At 39.9% G+C, this 25,408-nt stretch overlaps 1 protein-coding gene and 1 long non-coding RNA gene across 5 annotated transcripts in view; one reads left to right on the top strand and one right to left on the bottom strand.

Annotated features, from left to right (window-relative positions):
• The window catches only part of ZRANB2 (zinc finger RANBP2-type containing 2), an 18,084-nt gene extending 5,706 nt beyond the window's left edge, over positions 1–12,378 (bottom strand). For all 3 annotated transcript variants that reach the window (XR_006817944.1, XM_046001379.1, XM_046001369.1), the window contains exons 1-8: positions 12,244–12,378; positions 9,695–9,747; positions 9,495–9,603; positions 8,346–8,428; positions 3,362–3,438; positions 2,956–3,090; positions 1,616–1,785; positions 13–99 (exon numbers count right to left, since the gene is read on the bottom strand). Coding sequence is in view for 2 of the 3 variants with exons in the window: in XM_046001379.1 (XP_045857335.1) it covers positions 13–99; positions 1,616–1,785; positions 2,956–3,090; positions 3,362–3,438; positions 8,346–8,428; positions 9,495–9,603; positions 9,695–9,747; positions 12,244–12,299 (770 nt within the window). In the remaining variant the exon portion in view is untranslated. The remainder of the gene's footprint in view (positions 1–12; positions 100–1,615; positions 1,786–2,955; positions 3,091–3,361; positions 3,439–8,345; positions 8,429–9,494; positions 9,604–9,694; positions 9,748–12,243) is intronic.
• Positions 12,337–25,408, top strand: LOC123939635. Of its 2 annotated transcripts, XR_006817946.1 has the most exons (5): positions 12,337–12,473; positions 14,537–14,643; positions 16,677–16,764; positions 23,366–23,466; positions 25,093–25,408. It is a non-coding gene; the product is annotated as an uncharacterized LOC123939635 (long non-coding RNA). The 2 variants fall into 2 exon arrangements; XR_006817945.1 differs by lacking the exon at positions 25,093–25,408 and having other exon boundaries at positions 23,366–25,070.

Raw genomic sequence — 25,408 nt, 5'->3', positions numbered from 1 at the left:
TACCTCATTCACCTTGATTTCGACCCACGAGATCTCGAACGTTCTCTGGAACTGGAACGAGATCTTGACTGCGAACTGGAAGAACTTCTTGAACGGGACCTGGAACAACATGGAAGGATTTTTTTTTCCAGGACCACTTAAATGAACTTTGTGAAATGAACACTGAAAGAAAAATATATATTAGAGTTCATTTTCATATAAAAAGACAGCTATTTGAGATAGATATTTTCAAAATACAGTATTTTAAGGTAACTAAACAGTTTACTGCTTTAATAGTTATGCCCAAATTTAAGCTAGTTTTAAAAAAAAAGAACTATCACTTCCCAAGTTTGCCTACATTACTACAAAAATCACTCAAAATTGTACAAATAAAAACACTAAGCATTACCTCACTTCATTAAGTACTTTCTGTTCACAAATAATTTTTAAAGCAACTGAGGACTTACACATCCAGGAATAATGAATGCTGCTGTTTGTAATTTAACTTCTCTGATAGATCTCTATCAATTTCCCTGATCTCTAACAATTTCCTTGTTTCTTTAGTCTCTAGCTAGTATGACTTTAAGTATGATGCCACGTATATGTTTGTTTAATCGCTGTTTTTCTGTCTACTCAAAGATTAGGGAATTAAAGAGAAAACACATTAACAATCCTGTCATTGTCTTAGGTAATTACTGAAAAATGACACAAGGGGAGATGTGGCCTATTTAAATTCTAAAAATCACAAAGAAAATAAAATTTACTTATTAACCTAATATATACCTTTAATTTATCCCTTTTATCCCTTTAAGTAATACCTTGCAGAAAAAGATTACTATTACATTTAAATCTTAAAATTATATTATCACACCTATAAGCTTTCAGACTTTACAGTACTCAAACAAAAATTATCTGTTAAGTACTCAATTACTAATATTTTGTCCCTAAATACCATTAAAATTCATGGCCCTTGGCTTCACTGCACCATGAATAAAATTCTTCAAGAGAACACTGCCTATAGAAGGTACTGCTTTTGCTCACCTAAAATTTTCATTGCTGACAACACAATCAGGTATTATTAAAATTTTACATTACTAGTAAAATAATATTCAAGTATGACACCAACTATATCCTTTTTCCTGGACATTTCAAAATCTCACGCATTAAGCCAACAGAACTAATATGTCTGAATTTCCTCCTTTACTCAAAATACTTATATCAAATTATTAAAACATTGTCCATTAACCAATGATTTAGTGTCTAGAAAATTTCTATACTCGCCTTTGACATCATGAGTGAAATCTTCCTTTTTCTTAAAAGTACCTAAATGTATACTACCTCTTTAGGTTAAGTATTACTATATGTAATGATTTAAATTAATTTTTAAAGTCTATTTTAATAAAAGGCATGGCGCTAAAAAATGGGCTAAGGAAGTTTCACATTAAAACTTTGCACTTCTGAAAATACCAGACAATAACTTCATGCCACTAAAAAAATTATTTTATAAATGTTGACTTGAATGAAATCTCTAAAATAAAAAGGAAAGCTTATTTAGTCAAGAAAAACAAAATTTATAAATAAAGAAGTTAGATACTGACATTTTGACTGGTGTTACCCTTGACCTGTACCCGTTTACCTGGACCTAGACCTTGAACTTGAGGGGGAGGATGAGCGTGATGAAGATCGTGAATGTGAAGATCGAGACTTTGAGCGACTTCGTCTATTAGATTTCTTTTTATTACTATCTTCTTCTTCACTGGCATCAAGATTATATTTTGAGAGATCAGCATCATCTTCATCCTCATCCTAACAAGAATTCAGTCGATTATTTACACATTTGTGTATGAATGCTATCTACTAGGAATGATGAACAGTTCTGTGCACTCAACATCTCCATATAGATATACGGTATCAACAGATATATGGTTCCGTCGACATCTCAGCAAATTCTCAATCCTAAAATCTGCCCACTATATTCCTCATCTCAAATAAACAGATGACTATCTCAGACGTTTCAGTGAAGTAAACCGAAAAGTCATACTCATTTCTTCTTTTTCTGTCATAATTACCAACTAAGCTGTCAAGAATTTTCAGTTTTACCCCTTAAAAGTCCTTGGATCCCTCTTCTTTAGTCTAAGTTCACAACTTTGCTCTTTTCTTTAGTATATTACAGTATAACCTCTCACGTAGTCTCCCTAACTCTAGAAATCCATTCTGTCTCCCCAGTATCTTACTATATTGACAGTCCCCAATCTGAAACAAATCAGATTTGCTTGATCTCATTTGTTAAGAAACAAGCTTTAAAAATTGTTCCACAATGATATGTTAAGTAGCATTTAAGGGCTTTTTAGGATCAGACCTCAAGTGTACCCTTAATCTGGATGTATACATGAGGCCATAGAACTTTAGACTCTGGACTCACAGAATGGATACCACCTGACCTGATAGTGTTTGACCCTCTCACCACATTCTCCCCTCTGCTCTAACCACATTAGTTTATTACGATTTTTTGATGTTGCTTCTTTCTTTCCTTTATTTAAATGACTTCTATTTGCTGTTCTCTGCCTGAAAGTGCTCTGATAACAGCTCTTGTGGCCAGCACCTAATATCATTCTATCATTCAAGGTCTCGGCTCAAATTTCACCTCCTCAAAAATCTTTCCATCCACTGAAACCAAAATAGCTCTCCTCATGATCTGTTATTATATTTATCTTTACAATACCATTGCTATCTAAATTATCTTTCATTTATGTCTTTCGGCTCTAGAATTGAAGTTCCATTAAAAGGATGGTTCTGTCTCATTACTGTAGCTCCAGAGGCAGAATAGTGCTTGGCAGAGTGAAGTTCAAAATCTTTTTGAGAACAAATGAATACATAAAAACATATCTTCACTATTGGACAAAGACCACTAAAAGATTCATGTTATATCATAGCTCAAGTAAGACTAAGGGGAAATAAGACAAGGAAATCATTTACCTCATCTAATTTGTATTTAGAAAGATCTTCATCCTCATCCTCTTCTTCTCCCTCAGATTCTTTATCTTCAACTTCCTTTAAAATAGATGCAGGACCAACTGCCTTCCCTCTGTATTTTTTCTTTTTACGTCCGAACTAGAGAAAAAGTTTCATATTTCTGTCAGCTAAAATGTTTTAAAATTACTATTTTTTCTAAGAAATTACTTTTACATATTTAAGTAAATAAATATTTTCAAGTTAACTGCAACAATTATGTATTTAAGTTAGGACTTCTTAAAAATGGTAAGCTGTCTTAAAGGATACAGAGTATACTTACAAAAATATACATTTATTATTCCTTTGCATTTTAGGTATTTTTTAACGTGTTCTAATTTGTGTTCAATCTGCACACTAACATACAGCTTACCTCATCATATTCACCATCAGATTCTTCTCTTTCTATATATTCAACATTTTCTCTTTCATTAAAACCACCGCCATAGCCTAAAAAGGGAGGGGGCATAAATTGTTACCCTATGACAATTCATTAAAATAATAAAAACATGTCAAAATTGGGGCGCCTGGGTGGCTCAGTTGGTTAAAGCCTCTGCCTTTGGCTCAGGTCATGATCCCAGGGTCCTGGGATTGAGCCCCGTATCGGGCTCTCTGCTCGGCAGGGAGCCTACTTCATCGTCTCTCTCTCTGCCTGCCTCTCTGCTACTTGTGATCTCTGTCAAGTAAAAAAAAAAAAAAAAAAAAAAAAAACAACAACAAAAATGTCAAAACTGCCTCCAAGCAATGGAGAAGAAAGAAAAATCTCATCAGTTCATTTGTCTAGCTAATAAATTACTACCTTAAAAAAAGCGTATTAAAAAACATCACTACAGAGAAGTGTTAAACTTAGATACTTTGGCTGAAAAAAGCCTGTTGCTACATTCCTAGCTCTTCTCAATTTCAAAATGTCCTGTATGACTTAGACTATGCATGAGATACCCAGGTGGAAAACACCTCCATCAAATCTATGCTAAAACCCAAGTTTTAAAACAACTTTCCTCTGTACTTTATCATAATTCTTCCGAGAGAAGTGGACTCAGTAAGAACTAAGAATCAAATTTCATTGATTACAGTTGCAAATAGACTGGTATCTTTTGATATGTTGAACTTTTGCTGGAATAAAATGTAGCTAGGGTTTGGAATATTCCTCATTATATGAACAAACATGATGACGTAATAAACGACACCCAAGTTGGTTTTAATACAACTATTTTTAATATATTGTTCAAAGTCACTTAGGTTCAATGAAGTAGGCAATAAACTTTTAAAAATGAAAACATTTGGGGTGCCTGGGTGGCTCAGTGGGTTAAGCCTCTGCCTCCAGCTCAGGTCATGATCCCAGGGTCCTGGGATCAAGCCCTGCATCTGGCTCTCTGCTCAGCAGGGAGCCTGCTTCCTCCCTCCCTCTCTCTGCCTGCCTCTCTGCCTACTTGTGATCTCTGCCAAATAAATAAGTAAAATCTTTAAAAATAAATAAAATGAAAATATTCTATTAAAAAGTAATCAAGCTCAGCAAACCACTATTCTTTGATGTCACAACTAATTATAATTAGATCGACAGTTTTTTGACACAGGTTTAAGAGAAACTGGAGCTGGTTTTAGAGAAAGAGAGTGAGATTTTGAATAAATCTGCCACTGAAAACATAATAGACCTAGGTCAGCAAGAGCAACATTATCTAAGTACTACTGCACATGCTGCAGAGCAGTACCAGCACACAAAGGCAGTGAGTCCAAGATTTAAGGATTTCATGAATGCACAAAACCTAAATAAATTTATGAACAAAAAAGTATTTTTAAAGACCTTAGGCGATGTAGCTTTAATACTGACAATCGTGGGCATTTAAAAAATGATCATTTACCCTATCATTTTATAAGAGACACAAATTTAAGGGATATAATTGTCCCAACAACAGAATATAATAAATTTAACTTTAAAAAAAATCATATTAAATTAATCTTATCTTCATTAGAGTCTGTATCAGTGAACACTGCAATGTGTAGGTGCTTATCCCTCAAATACTTGCATGTGATCTCTTTCCTCCTCCTACCTTATTTCAGAGACAATATGGACTTCAACTGTATTATACAAGAATTTCCTTTTGCTTCTGTACGTGATGTACAAATGAAGAGTGTATTAAATAACAGTAATAACTTGTCCTTACTAAAATCTTGGCTCTAACTTTTCAGAAATTAAATATAAAAAGAGAAAAACGAGCACAAACAAGTATACCCTGAACCTCAAGAAAACAGCTCATACTCAATGCTAATTTTAGATTACAAATACTGTGGAAAGTTGTAATTCACTATAGTTTACCTCTAAGTATATTTAATATTTTATCAGTATGTCCTGAGATTAAGGTATGCGTAGTGTAATAACAAACTTTTAAAAGATGACTAATAATAAAGATATAAGCTTCAAAGTACTTAAAAGTAGGAAAAAAAACAAATTTCACAGGATGAGATGGAAAATAAGTCATTTTAAGAGATGATTAGTAATAAAGAACTAAACTCTAAAAACTTAAAAGGAGAAAAAACTAAAAAACAAACCCAAAAAATCCACAGGATTTAGATGGAAATTAATTCACATATGAAAACAAAAAAAGAAAGTGAACAAATATAATACAATAGCATGATTATTTTCAGGTCAGCAGTACAGAAAAATGCCTGATAAACCAGACTGTTAATATGTGGAAACATGTAAAAATATTAAAACAATCCTATTTAAAACCAAGAGTTGGGCTTTTAGACAGTTCTTTGTTCACATTTAAGTAATTTACAGCTGAAAAATGATACAGCAAATAAATTATTGCAGGATTTAGAAAGTGAACTGTAATTCACAAGTAATTCTGCATAGGTATGTAAGTAAAATTACTTTTTTTAAAAGAAGATTTTATTTATTTGAGAATGAGAGAGAGAAAGAACACAAGCAGCAGAGGACAGAGGAAGAGGCAGACAGCAGGGAGCCTGATGTGGGGCTGGATCCCAGGACTCCAGATCATGACTTGAGTCTACCACAGCTGCCTAATCCAAGAGCTCCGTAAAATTAATTTAAAATGAGTATCATAGCAAATATAAAGCTATTTTTATGTTCTCATATAGGCCACAGAAAAAATTTAATTTTTGACAAGAACATTACTAAAGTATAAACTATTCAAAATAGAAGAATGGCTAAGTAAATTATTTGCATAATTATTTGCAGGGATAACAGAGAAGTCAGCAATCTTTCAGTAGTACATCAACTTTTCTTTTACGCAAACTATCCCATGCTTAGGAAACGTTCCCCAGAACCTTGGACTTCCTTATTAAAAATAGTAAAGATACACTGGAGAGCAATGGTATAGGTTATTTCACACCTACCACTGTGACCAGCAAAGACTACTAGTGATAGCCAAAGAAGTGGGAAAGAGTCAAGACACCAGAATCACAGAAAAAAATACTAGGTAAAGGAGAAGTGAAGACATCAAACTTTGAGGACTTCAGTTGCTCTTGCAATAGTGAAACTTTAAAGACTCATGAAATAGGTCAGAGAATATGATTAGATAAAAGGCTTTTCGGGAATACAATTTAAAAAAACTGTTAAAGATTTTGGACTTTAGCCTATAAACAAAACAGTTTTAAACCAATGAAGTTTTTACTCTGGAAAACAAAATAAAACATCACATCTCTGGCTGCCAACAGGGAAGGGGGGCAGAATATATAGACACCAGCTAAGGAGCTATTTCTCCAAGACAAGATATAGTGGTATTCCTATCTAGGGGAGTGGTGGAAAAGAATTTTGCAGGAGGAAGGGGGCGGGGAACAGAGGAGAAATGAAGGAGTTACTAAACACATCTAGATTTCTGGCTTACGCAACAAGCATATGGTGGGTAGTATTAATCATGAGAAAGAGATCACTAGAAGAGGGCCAGGTCCTGGGGGAAAATCACGAGTTCAGTTTGGATATAATAAGGTTGAAATTTAGATGGTAATATTCAATAGGCAGTTTAATATATGGGTCAAAGAAGGCTCAGCTGAAGACATATATCTGAGTATTATGTGTGCCGAAGATTACTTAAACTAAGGGCTCAGAAAAAAATGCCCAGAAAATTAAGAGCAAAGAAAGAAAACTTAAGAGAATGGATCTTGAAGAAACTCAACAAATATTCTGTGGCCAGGAGATGATGATGAATCTAAAAAGGACACAAACTACCAGAGGTGTGGGAAGAAAAAAGATCAAAAAAGATAAAACATATACTTTAAAGGTGAAGGAAGGAAAAAAAAGTGAGACTCTTTAAAGGTGAAGGAAGGAAAAAAAAGTGAGACTCACATGAGAGATTATTATTAAAAAAACAAACAAACAACAAAAAGAATAAAAAAAAACAAAAAAAAGGGGGAGAATAAAACAAGAAATTTCTGTTGCAGCCTCGAAGGCTTGGTCCAGGTGATTCTGGAAGGGTTAATGGGTCTCATACCCTCAGAAACCACACAGTGTAAGTGGTGTGAAGTTCTCAAGGAAAAGAAAACAGGGAAGTAGTTTAGTAAGTCTAATTCTGACAATGGTAACTGTATATAGAAGCCTTAGATTATGTGATGTCTGAGTCACTACATGATAAAGTCAGATTTGATAATGTGGTTGGGTTAACTGCTGATAACTGAAAAACTGTATTCGATTAGGTAAATATTTTCATCTCACCACAGAGAACACGCAAAGCCAAAGGTAACCTATTACTTAGGCCAATGGTTACCAAACACCACCCAAATCACCTACAGATTATTGGGACACACACCCAAAGAGCTTTCACAGTTCTGTTTTGAAATCTGTTTTTTTAAAAAGTTTCTCAAATGACACCAAGGCACAGCTAAATTTGAGAATTACTGCCTAACCTTTAGACAATTATCTCAAAAGATAATTGCCTCTCTGCCCTTTTTTTTTTTTTAAGATTATTTATCTATTTCTTTCTTTGACCGAGAGATAGAGAGCACAAGTAGGCAGAGTGGCAGGCAAAGGGAGAGGGAGAAGCAGGCTCTCCACTGAGCAGGGAACCCGATATGGGACTTGATCCCAGGACCGTGGGATCATAATCTGAGCCAAAGGCAGCTGCCCAGTTGACTGAGCCACCCAGGCATCCACTCTCTGCCCCTTCTAATGTCACTATTTGTCAGCATAGGACTCTCTAATACTGTACTTTGTAAACTGTGTAATTATTAAACAATATATGATCTTTTTTGGGTATGAAAGAAAAATACCAAGATAAAAACCTAAGGGCAAAACAGACAGAATCTTCAACTACTGTGCTCTTGTAAGAGAAGATGATAGAACTGTCAATTAATTTTTAGTTTTTCTAAAATCATTTAGTTAGAATACGATTGTATTTTACCTGTCCTTTCTTCTAATTTAGCATACTTTGGAGTATTACACATGTTACATTCTGATCTTCTGGCCCAATTCACATTACTGCATCTTTAGAAGAGAAAAATACCAAATTAGTAGGCTATAATACAACAGAAGAAAAAAAAGTAAATTTTTAGACATTCTAGAATTTTAAAATAAAAACTAGGATGAAATCACTACCATAAAGAAACGTTTATTAAGAACATTGCAAACAAAGAACATGTACCAGTAGTGGACATTTTCTGAAGAGAAAATATGGATTCCAACAAAACACTGAACTATTTAAGCAGAAAAGCAAAAGCTATATAGTTTGAGGAGTGCCTGTCATTTTTTTCAAAAATATGAGGCAAATTATACCTATAGAGATTTTGATGCCTTCAGGGGAAAATTCATTTTAAAGGTTTCACTAATTTTTCAGTTTCCAAATTCACCTCAAAGAACAGTAAAGTTATACTCTCCAAATAAAGTTAAATTTTTTTTGAGGAGTAAGTGCAAACACTGAATTTCACAGCATATAAAATCCAGTGACTTAATCTGTTGGAGAATTCTCCAATACAAATTTACTATCGGATCAGAAATTTATGTAAAACCCTCTTCTGATTCAGTCCTTTTTCATATATGCGATTCATCTACACAACAAAAAAGATGAAAGTTGGAAAAAATCTATACAGAACTTGAAAATCAAAAGTATTAAGGAAAACTACCTAATCAGAGATAATTATGGCAAACAACTTATGATTCTAAAACTACCCTGTAAACAGGCAAAATGAATTTTGTAGTGTATTTCGTATTAATGATAGAGACTAAAAATTTTTGAGGTTTTTCAATAGAAAGAAGTAGGTTTTGGTAGTTTTAAATAGCCCTTCTTTTTTTGGAATGCAAGCTGACTTTAAGCATTCATTTACTAGTATACATAATTCACCATGGTAAAAACCAATACTGCCCTTAAAAAAAAAAAAAAAGAATTTAAAAATTCTTTATACTACTCTGTCAGATACGGAATAAACCATCAACGTATCTTTGATTTAAAGGTTTCCTTGGTTTGTCAATGTGACTAATAAGAACTGGAAATACTAATAAGTAAAGGTTAGACATATTATTATGGAAGAAAAAGTGGATAATTTAAAACACATACGTTTTGCACTGCCAGTCATTAGCACTAAAAAGGCCTCGGCTCTTTTCTGCGAGTGTCTTCCCTATTTCAGTACCCCCAGCTTTCATCATCTTAGCCTCAGTTGTTTTCTCTGAAAATAGGAAAATAATGCTTTATGAATCTGGGGAAATTAAAAAAATGGTCCATATACAATTGTAATAGAAGCTTCCTTAAATGCTTACCTCGACCACATCTATTACAGCTGGTTCTTCTGGCAAAGTTTACATTTCCACATCTGAAAATAAAAAAATACAGAGATACTACTTAAATCTACAGAATTTTAAAAATTCTATATGCACAACTTTTAATGTGTCCTTATTATATACCCGCATCCAGAACTTCTAATGCCATCTCAGTCAAATCACAAAACAAACAAACAAAAAACCAATCCCCCCGCCCCAAATCCTTGCAATGAGGTAGAAAAAAACATGATTTAAAATCTCAAGTCCAGGATAAAATATTCCAATCTTTCGCTAACTGGTTACGTGATCCTGGTTAGTCATTTGATCTCGGTGTTTCAGTGTTCTACTGGCATCTACCATTGATTATAACAAAATCCCCCTGGCAATGCTGAAGTGAGATACGACTCCAACAATTACTGAAAGGCACCGAGAGTTAAAACAACTTCAAAATAAATCCTAGTACAGGAAATAAGAAGATAGGTACAAAAATACATTAAGTATTGTAAGAAATACATAATCCTAAAGATGGACCAAGTGGGAAAATAAAGATAAATCAGAAACAGCTTCATGGGTCTCGACAAAATCTTTTTACAAACGAGATGGAATGTAAAGAAAGAAGACAGGTTACACTAACTAAAAGTGTAAGTAAGTTCAATAATTACAAGGAAATGGAGTTTTCTAGGGTTATTTATCAAACCTCTGAAGCCTAGTTGAAAAAAACCACCACAACCAATAAACTCAACATGGTGCAACACAATATCACTTTATTTATATTGAGCAAACTTAATTAAAAACAAGAAAATTATCAGGTTCTCTAACAATAGTCTTAAAAGTACATCTGTATATTGGTAAAAGCCTGTTAAATGCTCTGAATGACATGCAAATCTTAAATTTTAAAAAGCTGATTTCTTTCAGGTGTTATACTAGGATGAAATAAACGTGTGAATTATGGAATGGGCACTAAACTGAGCATTCCATATAATTTTTAGACATCCCCCCCCAAATCTATGCCTTATGACCCAAATAAGCACTGAAAATATATCCTGAATATACACACTGTAGAAATAATACTTTATTCACATAATTGTAACAGAGCTGAAGGTACTCTCTTCGACCTACTTCAAGTATTTGCATATGCGGTCATAATGACACCATCAAAAGCACCTCATTCTACAAGTAACCGACAACACAAAAATCACAAGTTTTTTTTATCTTCTGAATGTTTTCAACAGTCTGTATCACTTAGACCAATGCTATTTGTAGCATATGAATCTGTTCTATTCAGTAGTGTTAGGCTGACCTGATCCTTCAGATAATCCCAATCTTCATGCAAATGAGCCATCCATTTATTATTAAATAAACACAACAATATTTCATTTAACTATTTAAAGTGTGGATAGAAGTCAAATGTTGGGGAAATAAGGATTTAATGTCCTTTAGGGACAGTAATTGATTTAACTTTTCTAAAACTACTACCAAGACCTAACAAGAGTATTTACATTTTGTATATTTTGTTGTTCTACACATTATCTATACTATCGTGTATTCATTAAAATGGAGCTATTCTATACCAGTTTTTGAAAGTTAAATAACCTACTTACATGGTCTGTAAGCAACAGAACTGGAATTGAGCCCAAGTTTGTTTCAAAGTTTCTCCTCTTTACTACCACTAACTCTATGATGTTTGTAGCTAACTTAATAAGAAATCACAGATTTTTATTTGAACGTTCAGTTGTGCTTTCCATTTTTTGGGCCATTACTTTCCGTGTATTTCCAAATGGGTACATTTATTTGAGCACCCTTCAAAAGAATGTGGCAATTTAATAGAGCACACTGGCTTCAGCAACAATGTCAAATAGCTCAGCTACGAAAACACGTGCTTCTCTGATGCAGGAATCTCCAGGGCTGAGCAGGCAAAAACACAGGCCTCTCCCCTTTAACAAGGCGATTGGTTCAACTTTTGTGGGGAATTATCAATAGAGAAAAAAATCAGAATTTCTTAAATAAAAGGTAATGTTTGGGCAAGGGGGGGATCACAAACAGTAGGGAACAAAGCTGAAATTAAAAACTAAAAAAAACTAAAAACAAAACAAAACAAAAAAAAACCCCAAATCCACGGCAAATTATGAGAAGCAAAAAAGACGAGTTCGAGAAAGCAGCTTCCCGCGAATAAAAGTTCCGCAGGAAAAAGTCACGTGGGGCATATCCAATAGCAAGCTGGCCTCGACTCTGGAGATTTCCTTATCGCTGAAACCTGGCCGAGGCGGGGGTGGGGTGTGGAGGCAAAAGGTAGGCCATCTCGCTTTCGAAAAAGAGGGGCTGCCTTGGAGAGATAATGTCGAGGAAACTTGGACACCTATCAACACAAAGGCCCCCGAAAGAGCTCAGAGAGAAGAGACCGGAGCCTCCTTCCCGCCTGGGAGCTGGCGGTTCGCCACCTCAACCCGGCTTGAGGTACCAGAGACCGTGAGAACGGAAAACGCCGAGGGAACCTGGAAAAACTTCCACCGATAAACCCTGCCCCAATTCGGGACCCTTCATGAACTCACTTTTTGTCAGGGCAAATCCAGTCACCGTCACTGACTCGGAAATTCTTGGTCGACATCTTGGACGCCGCCACCACAGCCACCCGCAGCTACGTCTTCGCAGGAGGAAGCGGGCTGGGGACTTTCGGCACTCCGGGGCTGTCCCCACGACGCCTGACTCCGACGCACCACTGCACCAGGGCTTGATGATGAGGACACTCGGCGGGGATTGAGTGTGAACGTTATAAGCCAGAGTAAGATGCCTGTGCGATTGTTTTCTGGCCGAAGGAGTTACAGTGCAAATGTATTCTCTAGAGCTAAAGTAACAGGCGCCGCAGGGTCAGCCCAGGCGGGAGGACTTCGTGGCACTGGAAGCCTCGGAGAGCCCCCTACAGGCGGGAGGACCCGAAAGAAAAATACTTCCGCTCCTATGGGCGGAGCTAGGGAGCCCAGGCGGAAGTGACTGTAATCAAGTTTGAGTTTGGGACCGCGGATTGCTTAGCGTAGGTTTAGCGGGTGAGGTATGATGGGCTAGTCAAGTATTTGTAGAAGTTATTTTAATAAAAGATTGAGAACTCTGTTCCTTAATCATGCACTTATCGCACGGATATCACTTAGAAACTTACTGGTTTTTGACGAGTACGTGGCTGTAACATAAGCAATGTACACGTGGGAACCGACCAATAATTTTAGAACTAGGATATTGCCAGTGTTGTTAAAAGCATCAGTGTCTTTTACCCCTTGCTTCTCTCCAGGGTTAACACGCTCCTCTATTTGGGTTTATTCGTTTGCTTTTTATAAAAATTTATGTTTCTAAACTGTTGAGCTTTACAAGGATAGTTGGTTGTTACGTTTTTGTTTTTGTTTTGTTTTGTTTTCACTCAACAGTGTACTTCCAAATTCGTTTTAGGTTGTTGCGTATACATGCATGTCATTGTAGTTCCTTAATTTTACTGCTTTATACTGATAATATTTCTTTGTGTGGCAGTTTATCCCTTCTGTTTAACAGGTTTGTCATTATAAATAGCGGTGGTATAAACATTCTAATGCACAGAGTTCCGTACCAAAATATAAGAATTTTTCTAGAGTACGACGTATACCTAGAGAGACCATTTTCAACTACTTCCTAGTTATAGTAAGTGCTTTAAAATCTGATGATTTTAACATCGTAGTCATTTAGGGGTTGGCAGCTGCTGGTTTTATTTTTCCTTGAGAATTGGTTATGTTTTCCCACTTCTTTATATATTGCTTAATTTTCTTTGTTGAGTAATTGTAGTTTTTATCTCAGACATTTTGAATGGATCCTGTTAAAAGCCTTTGGGGAATATTGGTTACTTTGTTTTTTGGGGGGAGGCGATCAATCCAGTCCAGTTTGATGCAGTTCCGCAAGCTCAGTCTCACTTTCTGTGTGTGCTGGTCCCTATCAATTCAGTTTTCAAAGGCTTTGGTGTTCTGTTTTGAGTCTGTCCTATACATACAACACGGAGATTTATGTTGGAACTTAGGCAGTACATTAGTTCCCCTTATTTGCAGTTTTGCTTTCCCTGGGTCCAGTTACCTGTGATCAACTATGAAAAGCAGATGATTCTGACTTACCTCAGAAGGTCAAGGGTAGCTTAACACTGTGTTACGAATGCCTATGTCATTCACTTCGCTTCATCTCCTCTTATAGGCATTTTATCATCTCGCATAAAAAGAAAAGGGTGAGGTATGCCTGGGTGGCTCAGTCATTCGAGTGTCCGATTCTTGATTTTGGCTCAAGTCGTGATCTCTGGGCGGTGAAATGGAGTCCCACATCAGGCTCAGGGCTCAGCACAGAGTCTGCTTGAGATTCTCTTTCTCCCTCTTCCTCAGCCCCTCAATAAATAAATAAATAAATAAATAAAATCTTTAAAAAAAAGTATGAGTGCAGTACAAAAAAATATATTCCAAGAAAGACCACAATAACATAACTTTTATTACAGTAAATTATTGTAATTGTTCTTTTTCATTATTAGTTATTATTGCCTAATTTATAAATTAAGCTATAAATTAACATAGGAATGAATATATAGAAAAAGTGTATATATAGGGTTTTATATACACAGTTTCAGGCCTCTGCTGGGGGTCTTGGAACATATATCCTATGGATAAGGGGAGACTAATGTAGTTTAAATTGTAGTTCAGTTCTCATACCTTTTGCTGTATGGCTTTGTGTCTTTCCTGCAGATGCTTAGCTCAGGTGTGAGAACAGAATTTATATGAGTTTATGCATAGAATTAGGGGGTCCCCTTCTACAGCTCTTTTTGATACTCATTTCATGCCCTCTGTTTTGCAGGGACCCCTCTTCGTGTCCCTCTTGCCAGAAATAAGAAGGTTTTCTTGGACTTCTAGCTGTCTTCCATAGCAGCAATAGCTGACTGGCGCCCACACTGGGGCAAAGAGGTAAGAGAAAAAAACGTGGATTCCCTCTGTGCCCTTCATACCACAGAGACCTCCTTTCCTAGTTCCCTTGTTTGGAAAGGTAGGGTTTCTCTTGGTCTGAGTCTAAGGCCCAACTCTCAAGTAAAAGTCCAGAGGGAGAAAAGGAGACGAGGGGGGAAGCCAGGTATTCCACTCCCCCCACCGTTTGGCTCACAGAAACCCCTTTTCTCCATTTATCCTGCTAGAAATACTCAAAAGAAAAAATTGCTCAAAAGAAAAAAAAATACAATATTTCTCTTCATTTTTGCTGCCTGTGTGACCATTAGTTTTGTTAGAGACCAGGCCTAAAGTCAGAGCTGTAGTAGAAAGTAGCAAAAACAAACAAGGCATTTCTCCAGCTTTGATTCTCCCCAGTCTGCCCATCTTTGTTTACTTTTCAGAGTCCTCAGGTAGTTGCTTTTTTAAAAATTTTGATTTGAGCTTTTAGTTGTAGCCAGCAGGAAAGAATAGTGATCTTACTTCATCTTGGCTCTGGCAGTGCAAATCAAGGAAATGCAAATTACTACTGTATACTCATCAGAATGATTAAAATGAAAAATTCAGGGATGCCTAGGTGGCTTAGTAGGTTAAGGATCTGCCTTCGGGTTCAGGTAATGTGGGGCAGCAGGGAGTCTGTCTCTCCCTTTGCCTGTTGCTCCCCCTGCTTGTGTGCCCTCTCTCTCTCTGACAAATAAATAAGTAAAAATCTTTTAAAAATTATTAAAAAAATAAAAAATAAAATGAAAAACTTGGACAATTCCGAGTGTTGGAAAGGTTGTGGAACAACAAATTCTTATACATTCTTATACACAGTGGTAGTATCAATTGATGTGTCTCCTTTGGAGAACATTTGTCCAGAACTTCTGAACATATATATACCTATGACCCTGAAGTTCCACTCCTAAGTATATTCCCAACAGAAATACACATATGTTCACCACAGATGTATATAATAATGTTCATTATTACACATTCATAATAACCCCAAATTAGAAATTCCCAGTTGCTATTAATGAGAGCCTAGATAAATTGTCATATATTCACCCATTGGTATATCACATATAGCAATGAAGATAAATTACAACCACATTAAACAGTGTGGCTGCCACTGAAAAGTATAATATTTATTGAAAAAGCCAGATACAAACTGGTACATTTACATGAAGTTCAAAAGCAGACAAAACTAACCTAAGATAATGGTTGCCTTAGGACGTGGGAAGGAAATAACAACTGGAAGCGTACATCAGGTGCTTTTTAGGATCCTGGTAATATTTGTCATGATCTGGGCTCTGGTCATACAGTTATCTTCTTTTTATAAAGACCCATTGAGTTGCATACTTACGACTTGGGGATTTTTTTAAAAGAAAAAGTTTAAAAAATACTTATATTTACTTATCTCACTTATCCCATCATTCAGTAGATGCTTTTTAAATATTATACCAACTTGAGGGACAAAGGGTGTGTTCACAGACCCACTTGTGACATGGCTGATAGAGACCCCTGGGCCTCAGCCCCTTCCTCTGCTTCTCCCTATTGCTCCTGCTGAGACAGAAAAAGACCAAATGGCCATCCCGCTTGGTTAAGAAAAGAAAAGAAGTTCCCTGGGATGACTTAGCATTCTCCTGAGACGCTTCTTTATAGATTATACTTCCACATAAAGGGGGCCAATGGGCCCTGAGAGACTGTGAAAAAGCCCCGTTACCATCCCCCATCACCTGTAACTATTAAAACTCACCCCTAACCCTGCTGGGTGCTCAGTCTTTGGGGAACAATCCCACTAGCCTGCCAACAATAATAAAGCTGAGCTGATCAATGGGCATACTGAGTTCTCCCAGATTTCCATGTGCTGCTTGAGTTTCCTTGGTCGCTTCAGATTTTCCCCAACATTTGGTTCACTGACTGGGAAACCCAACTCCGCTGGCCCATTGTGTCACTGGTGTGGGACAGGAGATGAGCCGTGAAGGACAATGGAGTACATACCCTAGGGTTTAGGCATGTCCTGCTGATTTCGGCAGACCCAAAGATGGGTTCTCCTGGACGGCTGTGGCTCGCCTCCGCCTGCTGGACCAACAATAGGAGACTGGATCCACCCGTCTGGACCAGGTAAGCCCCGGGGCCACTGCCCAAGTCAGATCTGCCCATTGGGGATGGGAGGGGAGCCTGATCACCTCCCGTTAGTCAGGAATACCCAGAGGGGGGCATCCAACCTGCTTGAATGTGAAGAGTGCCTGACTATGTGAATATGTCTGTACGGCTCCACCGCTTCGGCTACGGAGTCTGAGTGGGCTGCACCCTGAGTCTCGCAGAGCGTGATATGGCATAATGGTCATCTACTCCACGGAGTAGCCTGGTCCGGGGTTTATACAGATAGACCTTAGCTAACACCCTCCTAAGTTCTCTTGAGGGATTCGAGCAGGACAGCATCTGAAAGAATCCCCTCCCTTTGTCTGCGAAATCGTTCATGATGGGAGGGAAACCCAGTAAACCCACTGTCTTAGACTGCATGCTTAAAAACCTTACAAAGGGCTTCAGGTTCATATGACCCTGAGATAACGAGGACCCTCTGCAAGCTAGAATGGCCTAGTTTCGACATTGGATGGCCCTCAGAAGGAACCTTAGATTTGCTCACCATCCGACGTGTTTATCACACAATCACCAGAAACCCGGGGCACCCAGATCAGTCTCCATATATTGACTCCTGGTTAGAAATAGCTAGAACTCTTCCCCCATGGGCACGGTTCTGCATAAATAGTAAGGGACACTGCAGGATCCTTGTCACTTAACCAACCAGAAGTACTTGGAATAAAGCCATACATCAGGGGACCCAGAGGAAGAGTTCCCACCACCGAATGTTCCTCCACGGCCCCACTGACTGCTCCTGAAGTGAGACCCGGCACCCCACACCCTTGGTCTCCCCACTTTTACCGGTTCCATAGGGATGGAACCAGTTGGAACCTGCCTCCTCCCATTCCAGCGACAACTGCAGCCTTTCTGACACCTCTGATTCCGCCAATGGCCGCAGTCTCCCTGCCACCTCCAGTTCCCCAACCATCAATGGTCTCACTACCAGCCTCCTTACCACCCCCAAATACTCGTGATGGGGACTCCTCCCCAGAACCCGAACCCCGAAACACCACGCACTGCCTCTGAACACAGGAGATCCCAGCCTACCAAATGCCCCTCCATGAGACTTGAGGTCCTGATACGATTGTTGCAGATGGCATCCCCCAACCAGGTCAACCCATCATCTATTATCAGCCTTTCACCACTACTGACCTCCTAAACTGGAAACATCATACTCCCGCATATTCAGAGAAACCACAGGCAATGATTGACCTCATGGAATCCATCTTCCAAACCCACCGACCAACATGGGAAGAAGCTCCTTCGCACCTCTTTCAACACCGAGGAGAGAAGAAGAATCCTTCAGGAGGCGCATAAGTGGCTCGAGGAGGTGGCTCCAGCAGGCACTCGAGAACCAATGGATGGTAAATGCAGCCTTTGTGGCACAGTCAGCTCCTGATATCTGTTGCAAGCTCCAAAAACTTGAGGGTTTTGCCGGGATGAACATCACCAAGCTACTAGAAATAGCCAATAAGGTCTATTGAAACCTAGAGACTTTAGCAAAATGCGAGGCTGAAAAGGAGATGAAACAAAATATCACCCTGCTGACCGCAGCCCTTCAACAAAACTCTCAACTACGAGGACTGCCAGAACAGTTAAGAGGACAGCCTCAACAATGCAGAGCCCTCAAAAGGGATCAATGGGCATACTGCAAGGAAATGGGGCACTGGAAGAACGAATGCCCAAATCAGAGGCCAAAACCATTCAAATCCTCCACCCGACCTGAAACCCAGGCAAACTGGGATCCAGACTTTATCAGACTAGCCAACATAGACTCGGACTGACGGGAACTGGGCTCATTAACGTTAGGGCCCTGAGAGCCCATGGTTGATGTAAATGTGGGGGGGCAAAAGATCACTTTCATGGTGGACACCGGGGCAGAACACTTGGTAGTAACTACACCAGTGGCACCCCTTACAGGACGAACCATAACCATCACGGGTGCCACAGGGAATCGAGCCACAAGCCAACTCTTTTGTCAATCCCAAACTTGTAAACTAGGCAGATCATTGTGTCCCATGAATTTCTATATATTCCAGAATGCCCCGTCCCTTTACTGGGAAGAGATTTGCTTTCAAAATTAGGAGCACAAATCTCCTTCAGAACTTTGGACAGGCCACCATGAGTCTAAAACCTGCCAGATCTTAACTCATCTTGTCCCTCAACACACTCTGGGATGCAGAATGGAGACTGTTCAAAAGAACACCCTGAGACAAACCCTGAGGCCTACCAGGCTGCAGTACCTGGTGTATGAGCGGAAGATAACCCTCCTAGACTTGCCATCCGGTAAGCTCCAGTCATTATAGAACTAAAGGCTGGAACACAGTCGCAATAGCAAAGGCAGTATCTGATCTCACAGGAAGCCTGAATAAGCATATAGGCCCACCTAGAGCAACTAAAAGAAGCAGGCATTCTGGTCAAATGCCAGTCTCCCTGGAACACTCCACTGCTCCCAGTCAAAAAGCCCAATGGTGCTTTTGATTGTCCAGAACTTGTGTGCCATAATCGGGTTGCTCAGACTACATCCTATGGTGCCAAACACCTATACCCTCTTAAGTCAGATCCCACCAGTCGCTGCCTGGTTTACCTGCCTCGATCTGAAGCACGCCTTTTTCTGTATTTGCCTAGCCCCCGTAAGTCAGCCTCTCTTTGCCATAGAATGGACTGATGTCAGCTCTGCACGCCAGATGCAACTCACCAGGACCAGACTTCTGCAGGGCTTTAAAAACTCACCAACAATATTTAGTGAAGCCCTGGCCTCTGACTTGGCTGACTTCCCTAGGAGCAAGCTGGCTACACAGCACTCCAGTATGTTGTCGACCTTCTCATTGCCAGCCCAGCTAAGGAAACCTGCCGCCAAGCAACACTCAACCTCCTACATCACTTATCAAAAAGAGGATATCGAGCATCCTAGAAAAAGGCTCAGTTATGTAGACAAGAGGTCAAATACTTAGGATTTGTGATAACTCAAGGAAGATGGACCCTCAGCACCTAATGAAAAGCCGCGATAATTAACATCCCATGGCCCACCACCAAAGGAGCCTTTCATGAGTTCCTGGAGACTGCAAGATTCTGTAGAATCTGGATACCAGGGTTCTCAGTCATAGCCAGGCCCCTATATGATTCACTAACGGGACTGGACAATCAGCTTCTACAATGGGAAGACAGACGAGAAAAGGCCTTCAGATAGCTCAAGGGCTTACTTGGAAAGGCCCCAGCCTTAGGCCTACCTGATACCAGGAAACCCTTCTGCCTGTATGTTCATGAGAAAAAAAAACAAAACTGCTGTATGACTTCTAGCCCAATCAGTAGGCCCTTGGGTGAAGCCCATTGCATTTCTGTCAAAAAAATTAGACCCTGTCGCCTTCAGATGGCCTCCTTGCCTGCGGGCTCTGGCAGCCGCCATACTCCTCATCAAGGAGGCTGACAAACTCATTCTTGGACAACAGCGCACAGTAAAAATTCCTCACTCAGTAATCACTCTTACGAACAGTCAGGGTCAAAAATGGATATCAAACAGCAGGCTCACTCAATATCAAGGATTACTTCTAGAAAATCCTCACATAAACCTAGACTGTGCAGGCCCTCAACCCAGCCACATACCTCCCAACAGTGGAAGGGGAACCAGAACATAACTGCCTGGAGATCACAACTGAAGTCTATGCCACCCGGCCGGACCTCTGGGACTCCCCTTTGACAAACACCAACCTTACCTTATACACTGATGGCAGCAGCTTCCTAAGCAATGGCCTAAGGAAGGCAGGTTATGCCATCATCATGGCACAGAGGTCCTAAAAGCCAAAGCACTCCCTGTGGGATGGTCAGCTCAGAGAGCTGAACTCTGGGCCCTCATCTGGGTGCTCTTACTGTCTAAGGTCAAAAAGGTCAACATATATACTGACTCAAGATACACCTTCGCCACTCTACATATACATTGGGCAATCTACAAAGAAAGAGGACTCCTCACATCTGATGGAAAAACCATCGATGGAACCACTTAGTTGACCAGGCAGCCAGGGAAGCTGCCCAAGACGGACAACCTGCCATTATAGCATCCATTACCCCTTCCTTACAAAATCCTACTTATACAGCAGCTGAAGATGACTGGGCCAAAACCGAGGGAGCCATTCACCATCCCCAAGGGTGGTGGATCCTCCTGGATGGGCACTTATTCATTCCAGCAAACCTCACCCCCTATACCGTCACTGAACAACATTCAATTTCACACTTGGGAAAAACAGGGCTTGAAAAACTGCTGGCAAAACGTTTCTACATCGCCAGACTTGCAACCTTAATGCAGGTCGGTCACAGATTGGTGCACCACTTATGCTAGACACAACCCAAAAACCGGACCTTCCATGCCCCCTGGAGTACAGTGCACAGGGACAGCTCCCTTTGAAGACCTGGAAGTGGACTTCACAGAGATGACCCCTTACCGAGGTATAAAATATCTGCTAGTTCTGGTCTGTACCTTCTCAGGATGGGTAGAGGCATATCCAACCCAGACCAAGAAGGCCAGAGAAGTCACCAGAGTACTCAGGGAGGACATGCCTTGGTACGAGATCCCACTTACCATACACAGTGACAATGGCCCGGCTTTTTATCTCTGAAGTTCTGCGAGAGTTAACTTCAGCCCTCAACATCTCCTGAAAACTCCAAACAGCCTACCAGCCTCAGAGCTCAGGGAAAGTAGAGCGTAATTTGGATAGGAAGCCCTATCCAAATTACATGCTGAGACCTCCTTAGGGTGGACAGATCTACTTCCCTTAGAAGTATTCTGCTCCTGCTGTACCCCTCAGAAAAATGGATTCTCCCTATTTGAAATACTCTGTGGCAGGCCACCCCCACTGTTGTCTTCTTTTCTGGGCAACCTTAATGTCTTAGGAGACACACATCTCCAGGATCAACTATTATCCCTAGGAAAAATCCTCGCAGAATTACATGCCCACATATTAGAGGGCCCCTATATCTCTAGGAACCCCTGCCCATTCTTTCCACCCTGAAGATGAGGTCTGGGTAAAAGATTGGAAACAATGAACCCCTTCTCCCAACTTGGACTGACCTACAGATAGTAATTCTCATAACTCCTATTGCCCTCAAGGTTAGCAATATCATGCCATGGATCCACCATTCATGAGTTAAAAAGGCAAACCCAGGCCAAGCTACCTGCACCCCACATCCATCACCATCAAACCCTCTGAAGATCACTCTAAAAAAGGGCCCCTAAGCTCTGAAATATATCCTCTCCTTTCTCAATCCACCTGGAGCTTCATGTTATGGCTACTAAGCTTCCTCTGCCTCTTCCTGCCAGGGACCCTCACTAACCCAACACCATATGACTGAAAGTTAACCCGGACTTTGGGAGGCCAGGACAAAGTCCTCTGTAACCAGATCACTGACGACTGTCCCACCTTCCAGATATCCTTATGTCAACTCCTGGCACCATACAAGGAACAAGTGCTTGAAGGGAGGCTATGTAAAGAACAGGGACACCAGATGAATCTTTGCCCAGACCAGGGGTTAGAAGAATGCAGAGAAACCTTTTGTGACCAATGGGGGTGTGAGACCATGGCCCCATGGGTGACATCAGGCAACCTTCAGGTCTCCCCAGTTTACGTGTCCCAGGCGAACCAAACACTCACAATTACCCCCACAGAACTGCAGAGGCTCCTACTGGGACCAGCCTCGACGCTGGGGACTGTATTTGTATGTTTCTGGGAGGGACCCTGGAATGATATTCACTCTCTGCCAGGACAGAACCACTCCACGGCCCAGGTTCTCTTCTATAAACCCCACTTCCTCAGGGCCAACCATTCAAAACTATACTTGTCAACTCTTTTTTTTCTTAAAGATTTATTTATTTGACAGATAGAGATTACAAGTAGGTAGAGAGGCAGAGAGAGAGAGAGAGGAGGAAGCAGGCTCCCAGCCAAGCAGAGAGCCCGATGCGGGGCTCAATCCCAGGACCCTGGGATCATGACCTGAGCTGAAGGCAGAGGCTTTAACCCGCTGAGCCACCCAGGCGCCCCTATACTTGTCAACTCTTAAACACCTCCTACCACTTATGGCTCAACTCGACCCATTCCCCTACTGGTTCCACCTGTTGGGTCTGTCTCCCCTTGACTCGATCAGCTTTCTTCAGTATCCTTGTTCCTCCTAGCTGGCCGTTGCCCAGTAATACAAGCCCTTTGAGATTTGGCCCCATACAAAACTCAGTCCTGTTGCTCCCAGCTAACAATCTAACCTGCTTTCTTCCCCTGGTTGCACCAAGACCCCCGACCCAGGCTGCCAGAACTTCACAGCTCCTCTACCTTATTACACCCCCCTGGCATTTTCTTCTCCTGTGAAAACAACTTCTCTTTAGGTGCCACAATGAAAGTAATGTCCCTTCTGGTTGCATACTTATGTTTTTGTCCCCCTCTGCCTCACTATACTCAGACTTCCAGTTCCAGTCCCAGGTCTCTCTTCACCACTGAGGCCGGTGGGCAGTAGTCTTATGTTCCTTCTGGGGGCCAGAATCTTCACTCGTATAGCTACTGGTGCATCACACCTCGGGACTTACCTTAACTTTTACTTCAAGCTTTCACAGGAACTCAACGATGACATGGAATGTATCTCAGATTCATTAACACCCCTCCAGACACAACTGTCCAGACTGGCGGCAGTAGCCTTCCAGAATTGGTAAGCCCTAGATCTCCTCATTACTGAAAAGGGAGGAACCTGTCTCATCCTACAGGAAGAATGCTGCTACTATATCAATCAGTCTGGATCGTCATTTCCAAGGTTCTCAAGCTCCAGGAACACATCCAGCGTCGTCAAGAAGAAATCACATCTTGGGGTTTCAACCCACAATCATGGACATCCTGACTATTACCCCAAGCAGGCTCTTTATTGTCCTTACTCCTCCTAGTTACCTTCGGTCCTTGTCTCCTCAACAGCCTTGTCTGTTTCATCAGAAATTATCATCTCTCAACACAGGACTGCCCGTATCCTTGCCCTCCGAGGATACGGTCCCTTAAATCTAGATAATGATGATCTCTAGGGTACCCCTGCCGATCATCAAGAGGGGGGATATGAGGTGGATAGAGACCCCTGGGCCTCAGCCCCTTCCTGTCTACTGCTCTCTGTTGCTCCTGCTGAGATGGAAAAAGACCAAATGGCTGTCCTGCTTGGTTAAGAAAAGAAAACAAGTTCCCTGGGATGATTTAGCACTCTCCTGAGATGCTTCCATATAGATTATACTTCCACATAAAGGGGGCCAATCGACACTGAGAGACCGTAAAAAATGTCCCGTTACTATCCCCCATCACCCGTAACCATTAAAAACTCACCCCTAACCCTGTTGGGTGCTCAGTCTTTGGGGAAGTATCCCACTGAGCCCGCCCGTGAAAATAAAGCTGTGTTCTTCCAGATTTCCATGTGCCACTTGAGTTTCCTCGGTAGCTTCAGATTTTCCCCAACAGTTTCACTGGTAAGTGGGTACCTTCTGGCACTAGTAACTGAGCTCTCTTACAGTTGCAATATTGAGTCTACCATAACTTATATTAAGTCATATTACAGGTCTATTAGGAAAAGATCTAGAATTAACTGAGAGTTTAAGGTGGTAATGATCCAGTCTCTGAGGTTTACATTTGTAGATTCAAGGAGAATTTTCTAAAAGTACAGTTAAATCAAGCAGATTTTATTTATGATGATTAGTCATATTCAGAAAAAAAAATTTGTAATCTGTTACTAAGTAACAATGGAAAATAACTTTGTATAAAGTTCCAACTCATTAATTCACTACAAGAGTCATAATTGAGATACATTAAAATAACTTTTTTTAGTTGACCCGAATTTTTTCCTTAATTATGGTATGTAATCCTTGTGTTCTAAAGTATCTGTAATTACAACTTAATAAGCAACCATAAAAATATTTGCTCTTGAAATAAATAGATCTTACTCAAACAAAAGAGTAAGGAATTTAAATAATAATATAAAATAGTACATTTAACACTCACACCTAAAAAACTCTGTAATTTAATCTGGGAACTTGTGGAAAGTAAAATTTATTAGGTCATGAGGATAGCAGTGACTTTAGGTAAAGTTGTGGAGTATATGAAGTTGTGGCTGGGCTTAGTGCAATTGGTGGAGATATTGTAGGATAGAGGGGTGGGGTGGTTCTAAACTCCAGAAAGGGACTCAGAATTTAGAAATGGAGTAATAAAATACCATTCATTTAGAAGTGAGGTTGGAAGGATTAACATGCAATTGATTAAATCAGCCTTTTGAAAGTAGAATTAACTCACTCTAACATCTGATTTGTAGTTATAATATGAAGGTGAACAAAAGTCTTCTAAAGCCAATCCATATTCCTGAGGGAATTCTTTTACAGGTAATAATAGCTTCTATTTATTGATCACTATATATTCAATAGTGTGCTAAGAGCTTTACATCCACGATTACATTTAGAATCCTGCCAGTCTTTAGGAAAGATATTGTTAGCTTTGTCTATTGATGAGAAATCAAGCTTTAGAATTATAATTACCTTGTGCAGGGCTATGTAAAATGTAACATATGGAGACTCAAGTCCAATCCCAGCTCTATTACTTGTTAATTCTGTGACCTTAGGCAAATTACTTGA

The sequence above is a fragment of the Meles meles genome, chromosome 1 (assembly GCF_922984935.1).
Source record: "Meles meles chromosome 1, mMelMel3.1 paternal haplotype, whole genome shotgun sequence".
NCBI classification, from domain to species: Eukaryota; Metazoa; Chordata; class Mammalia; order Carnivora; family Mustelidae; genus Meles; species Meles meles.
Note: the sequence above shows the minus strand (reverse complement) of the source record. Positions and strands in the feature narration are given on the sequence as shown.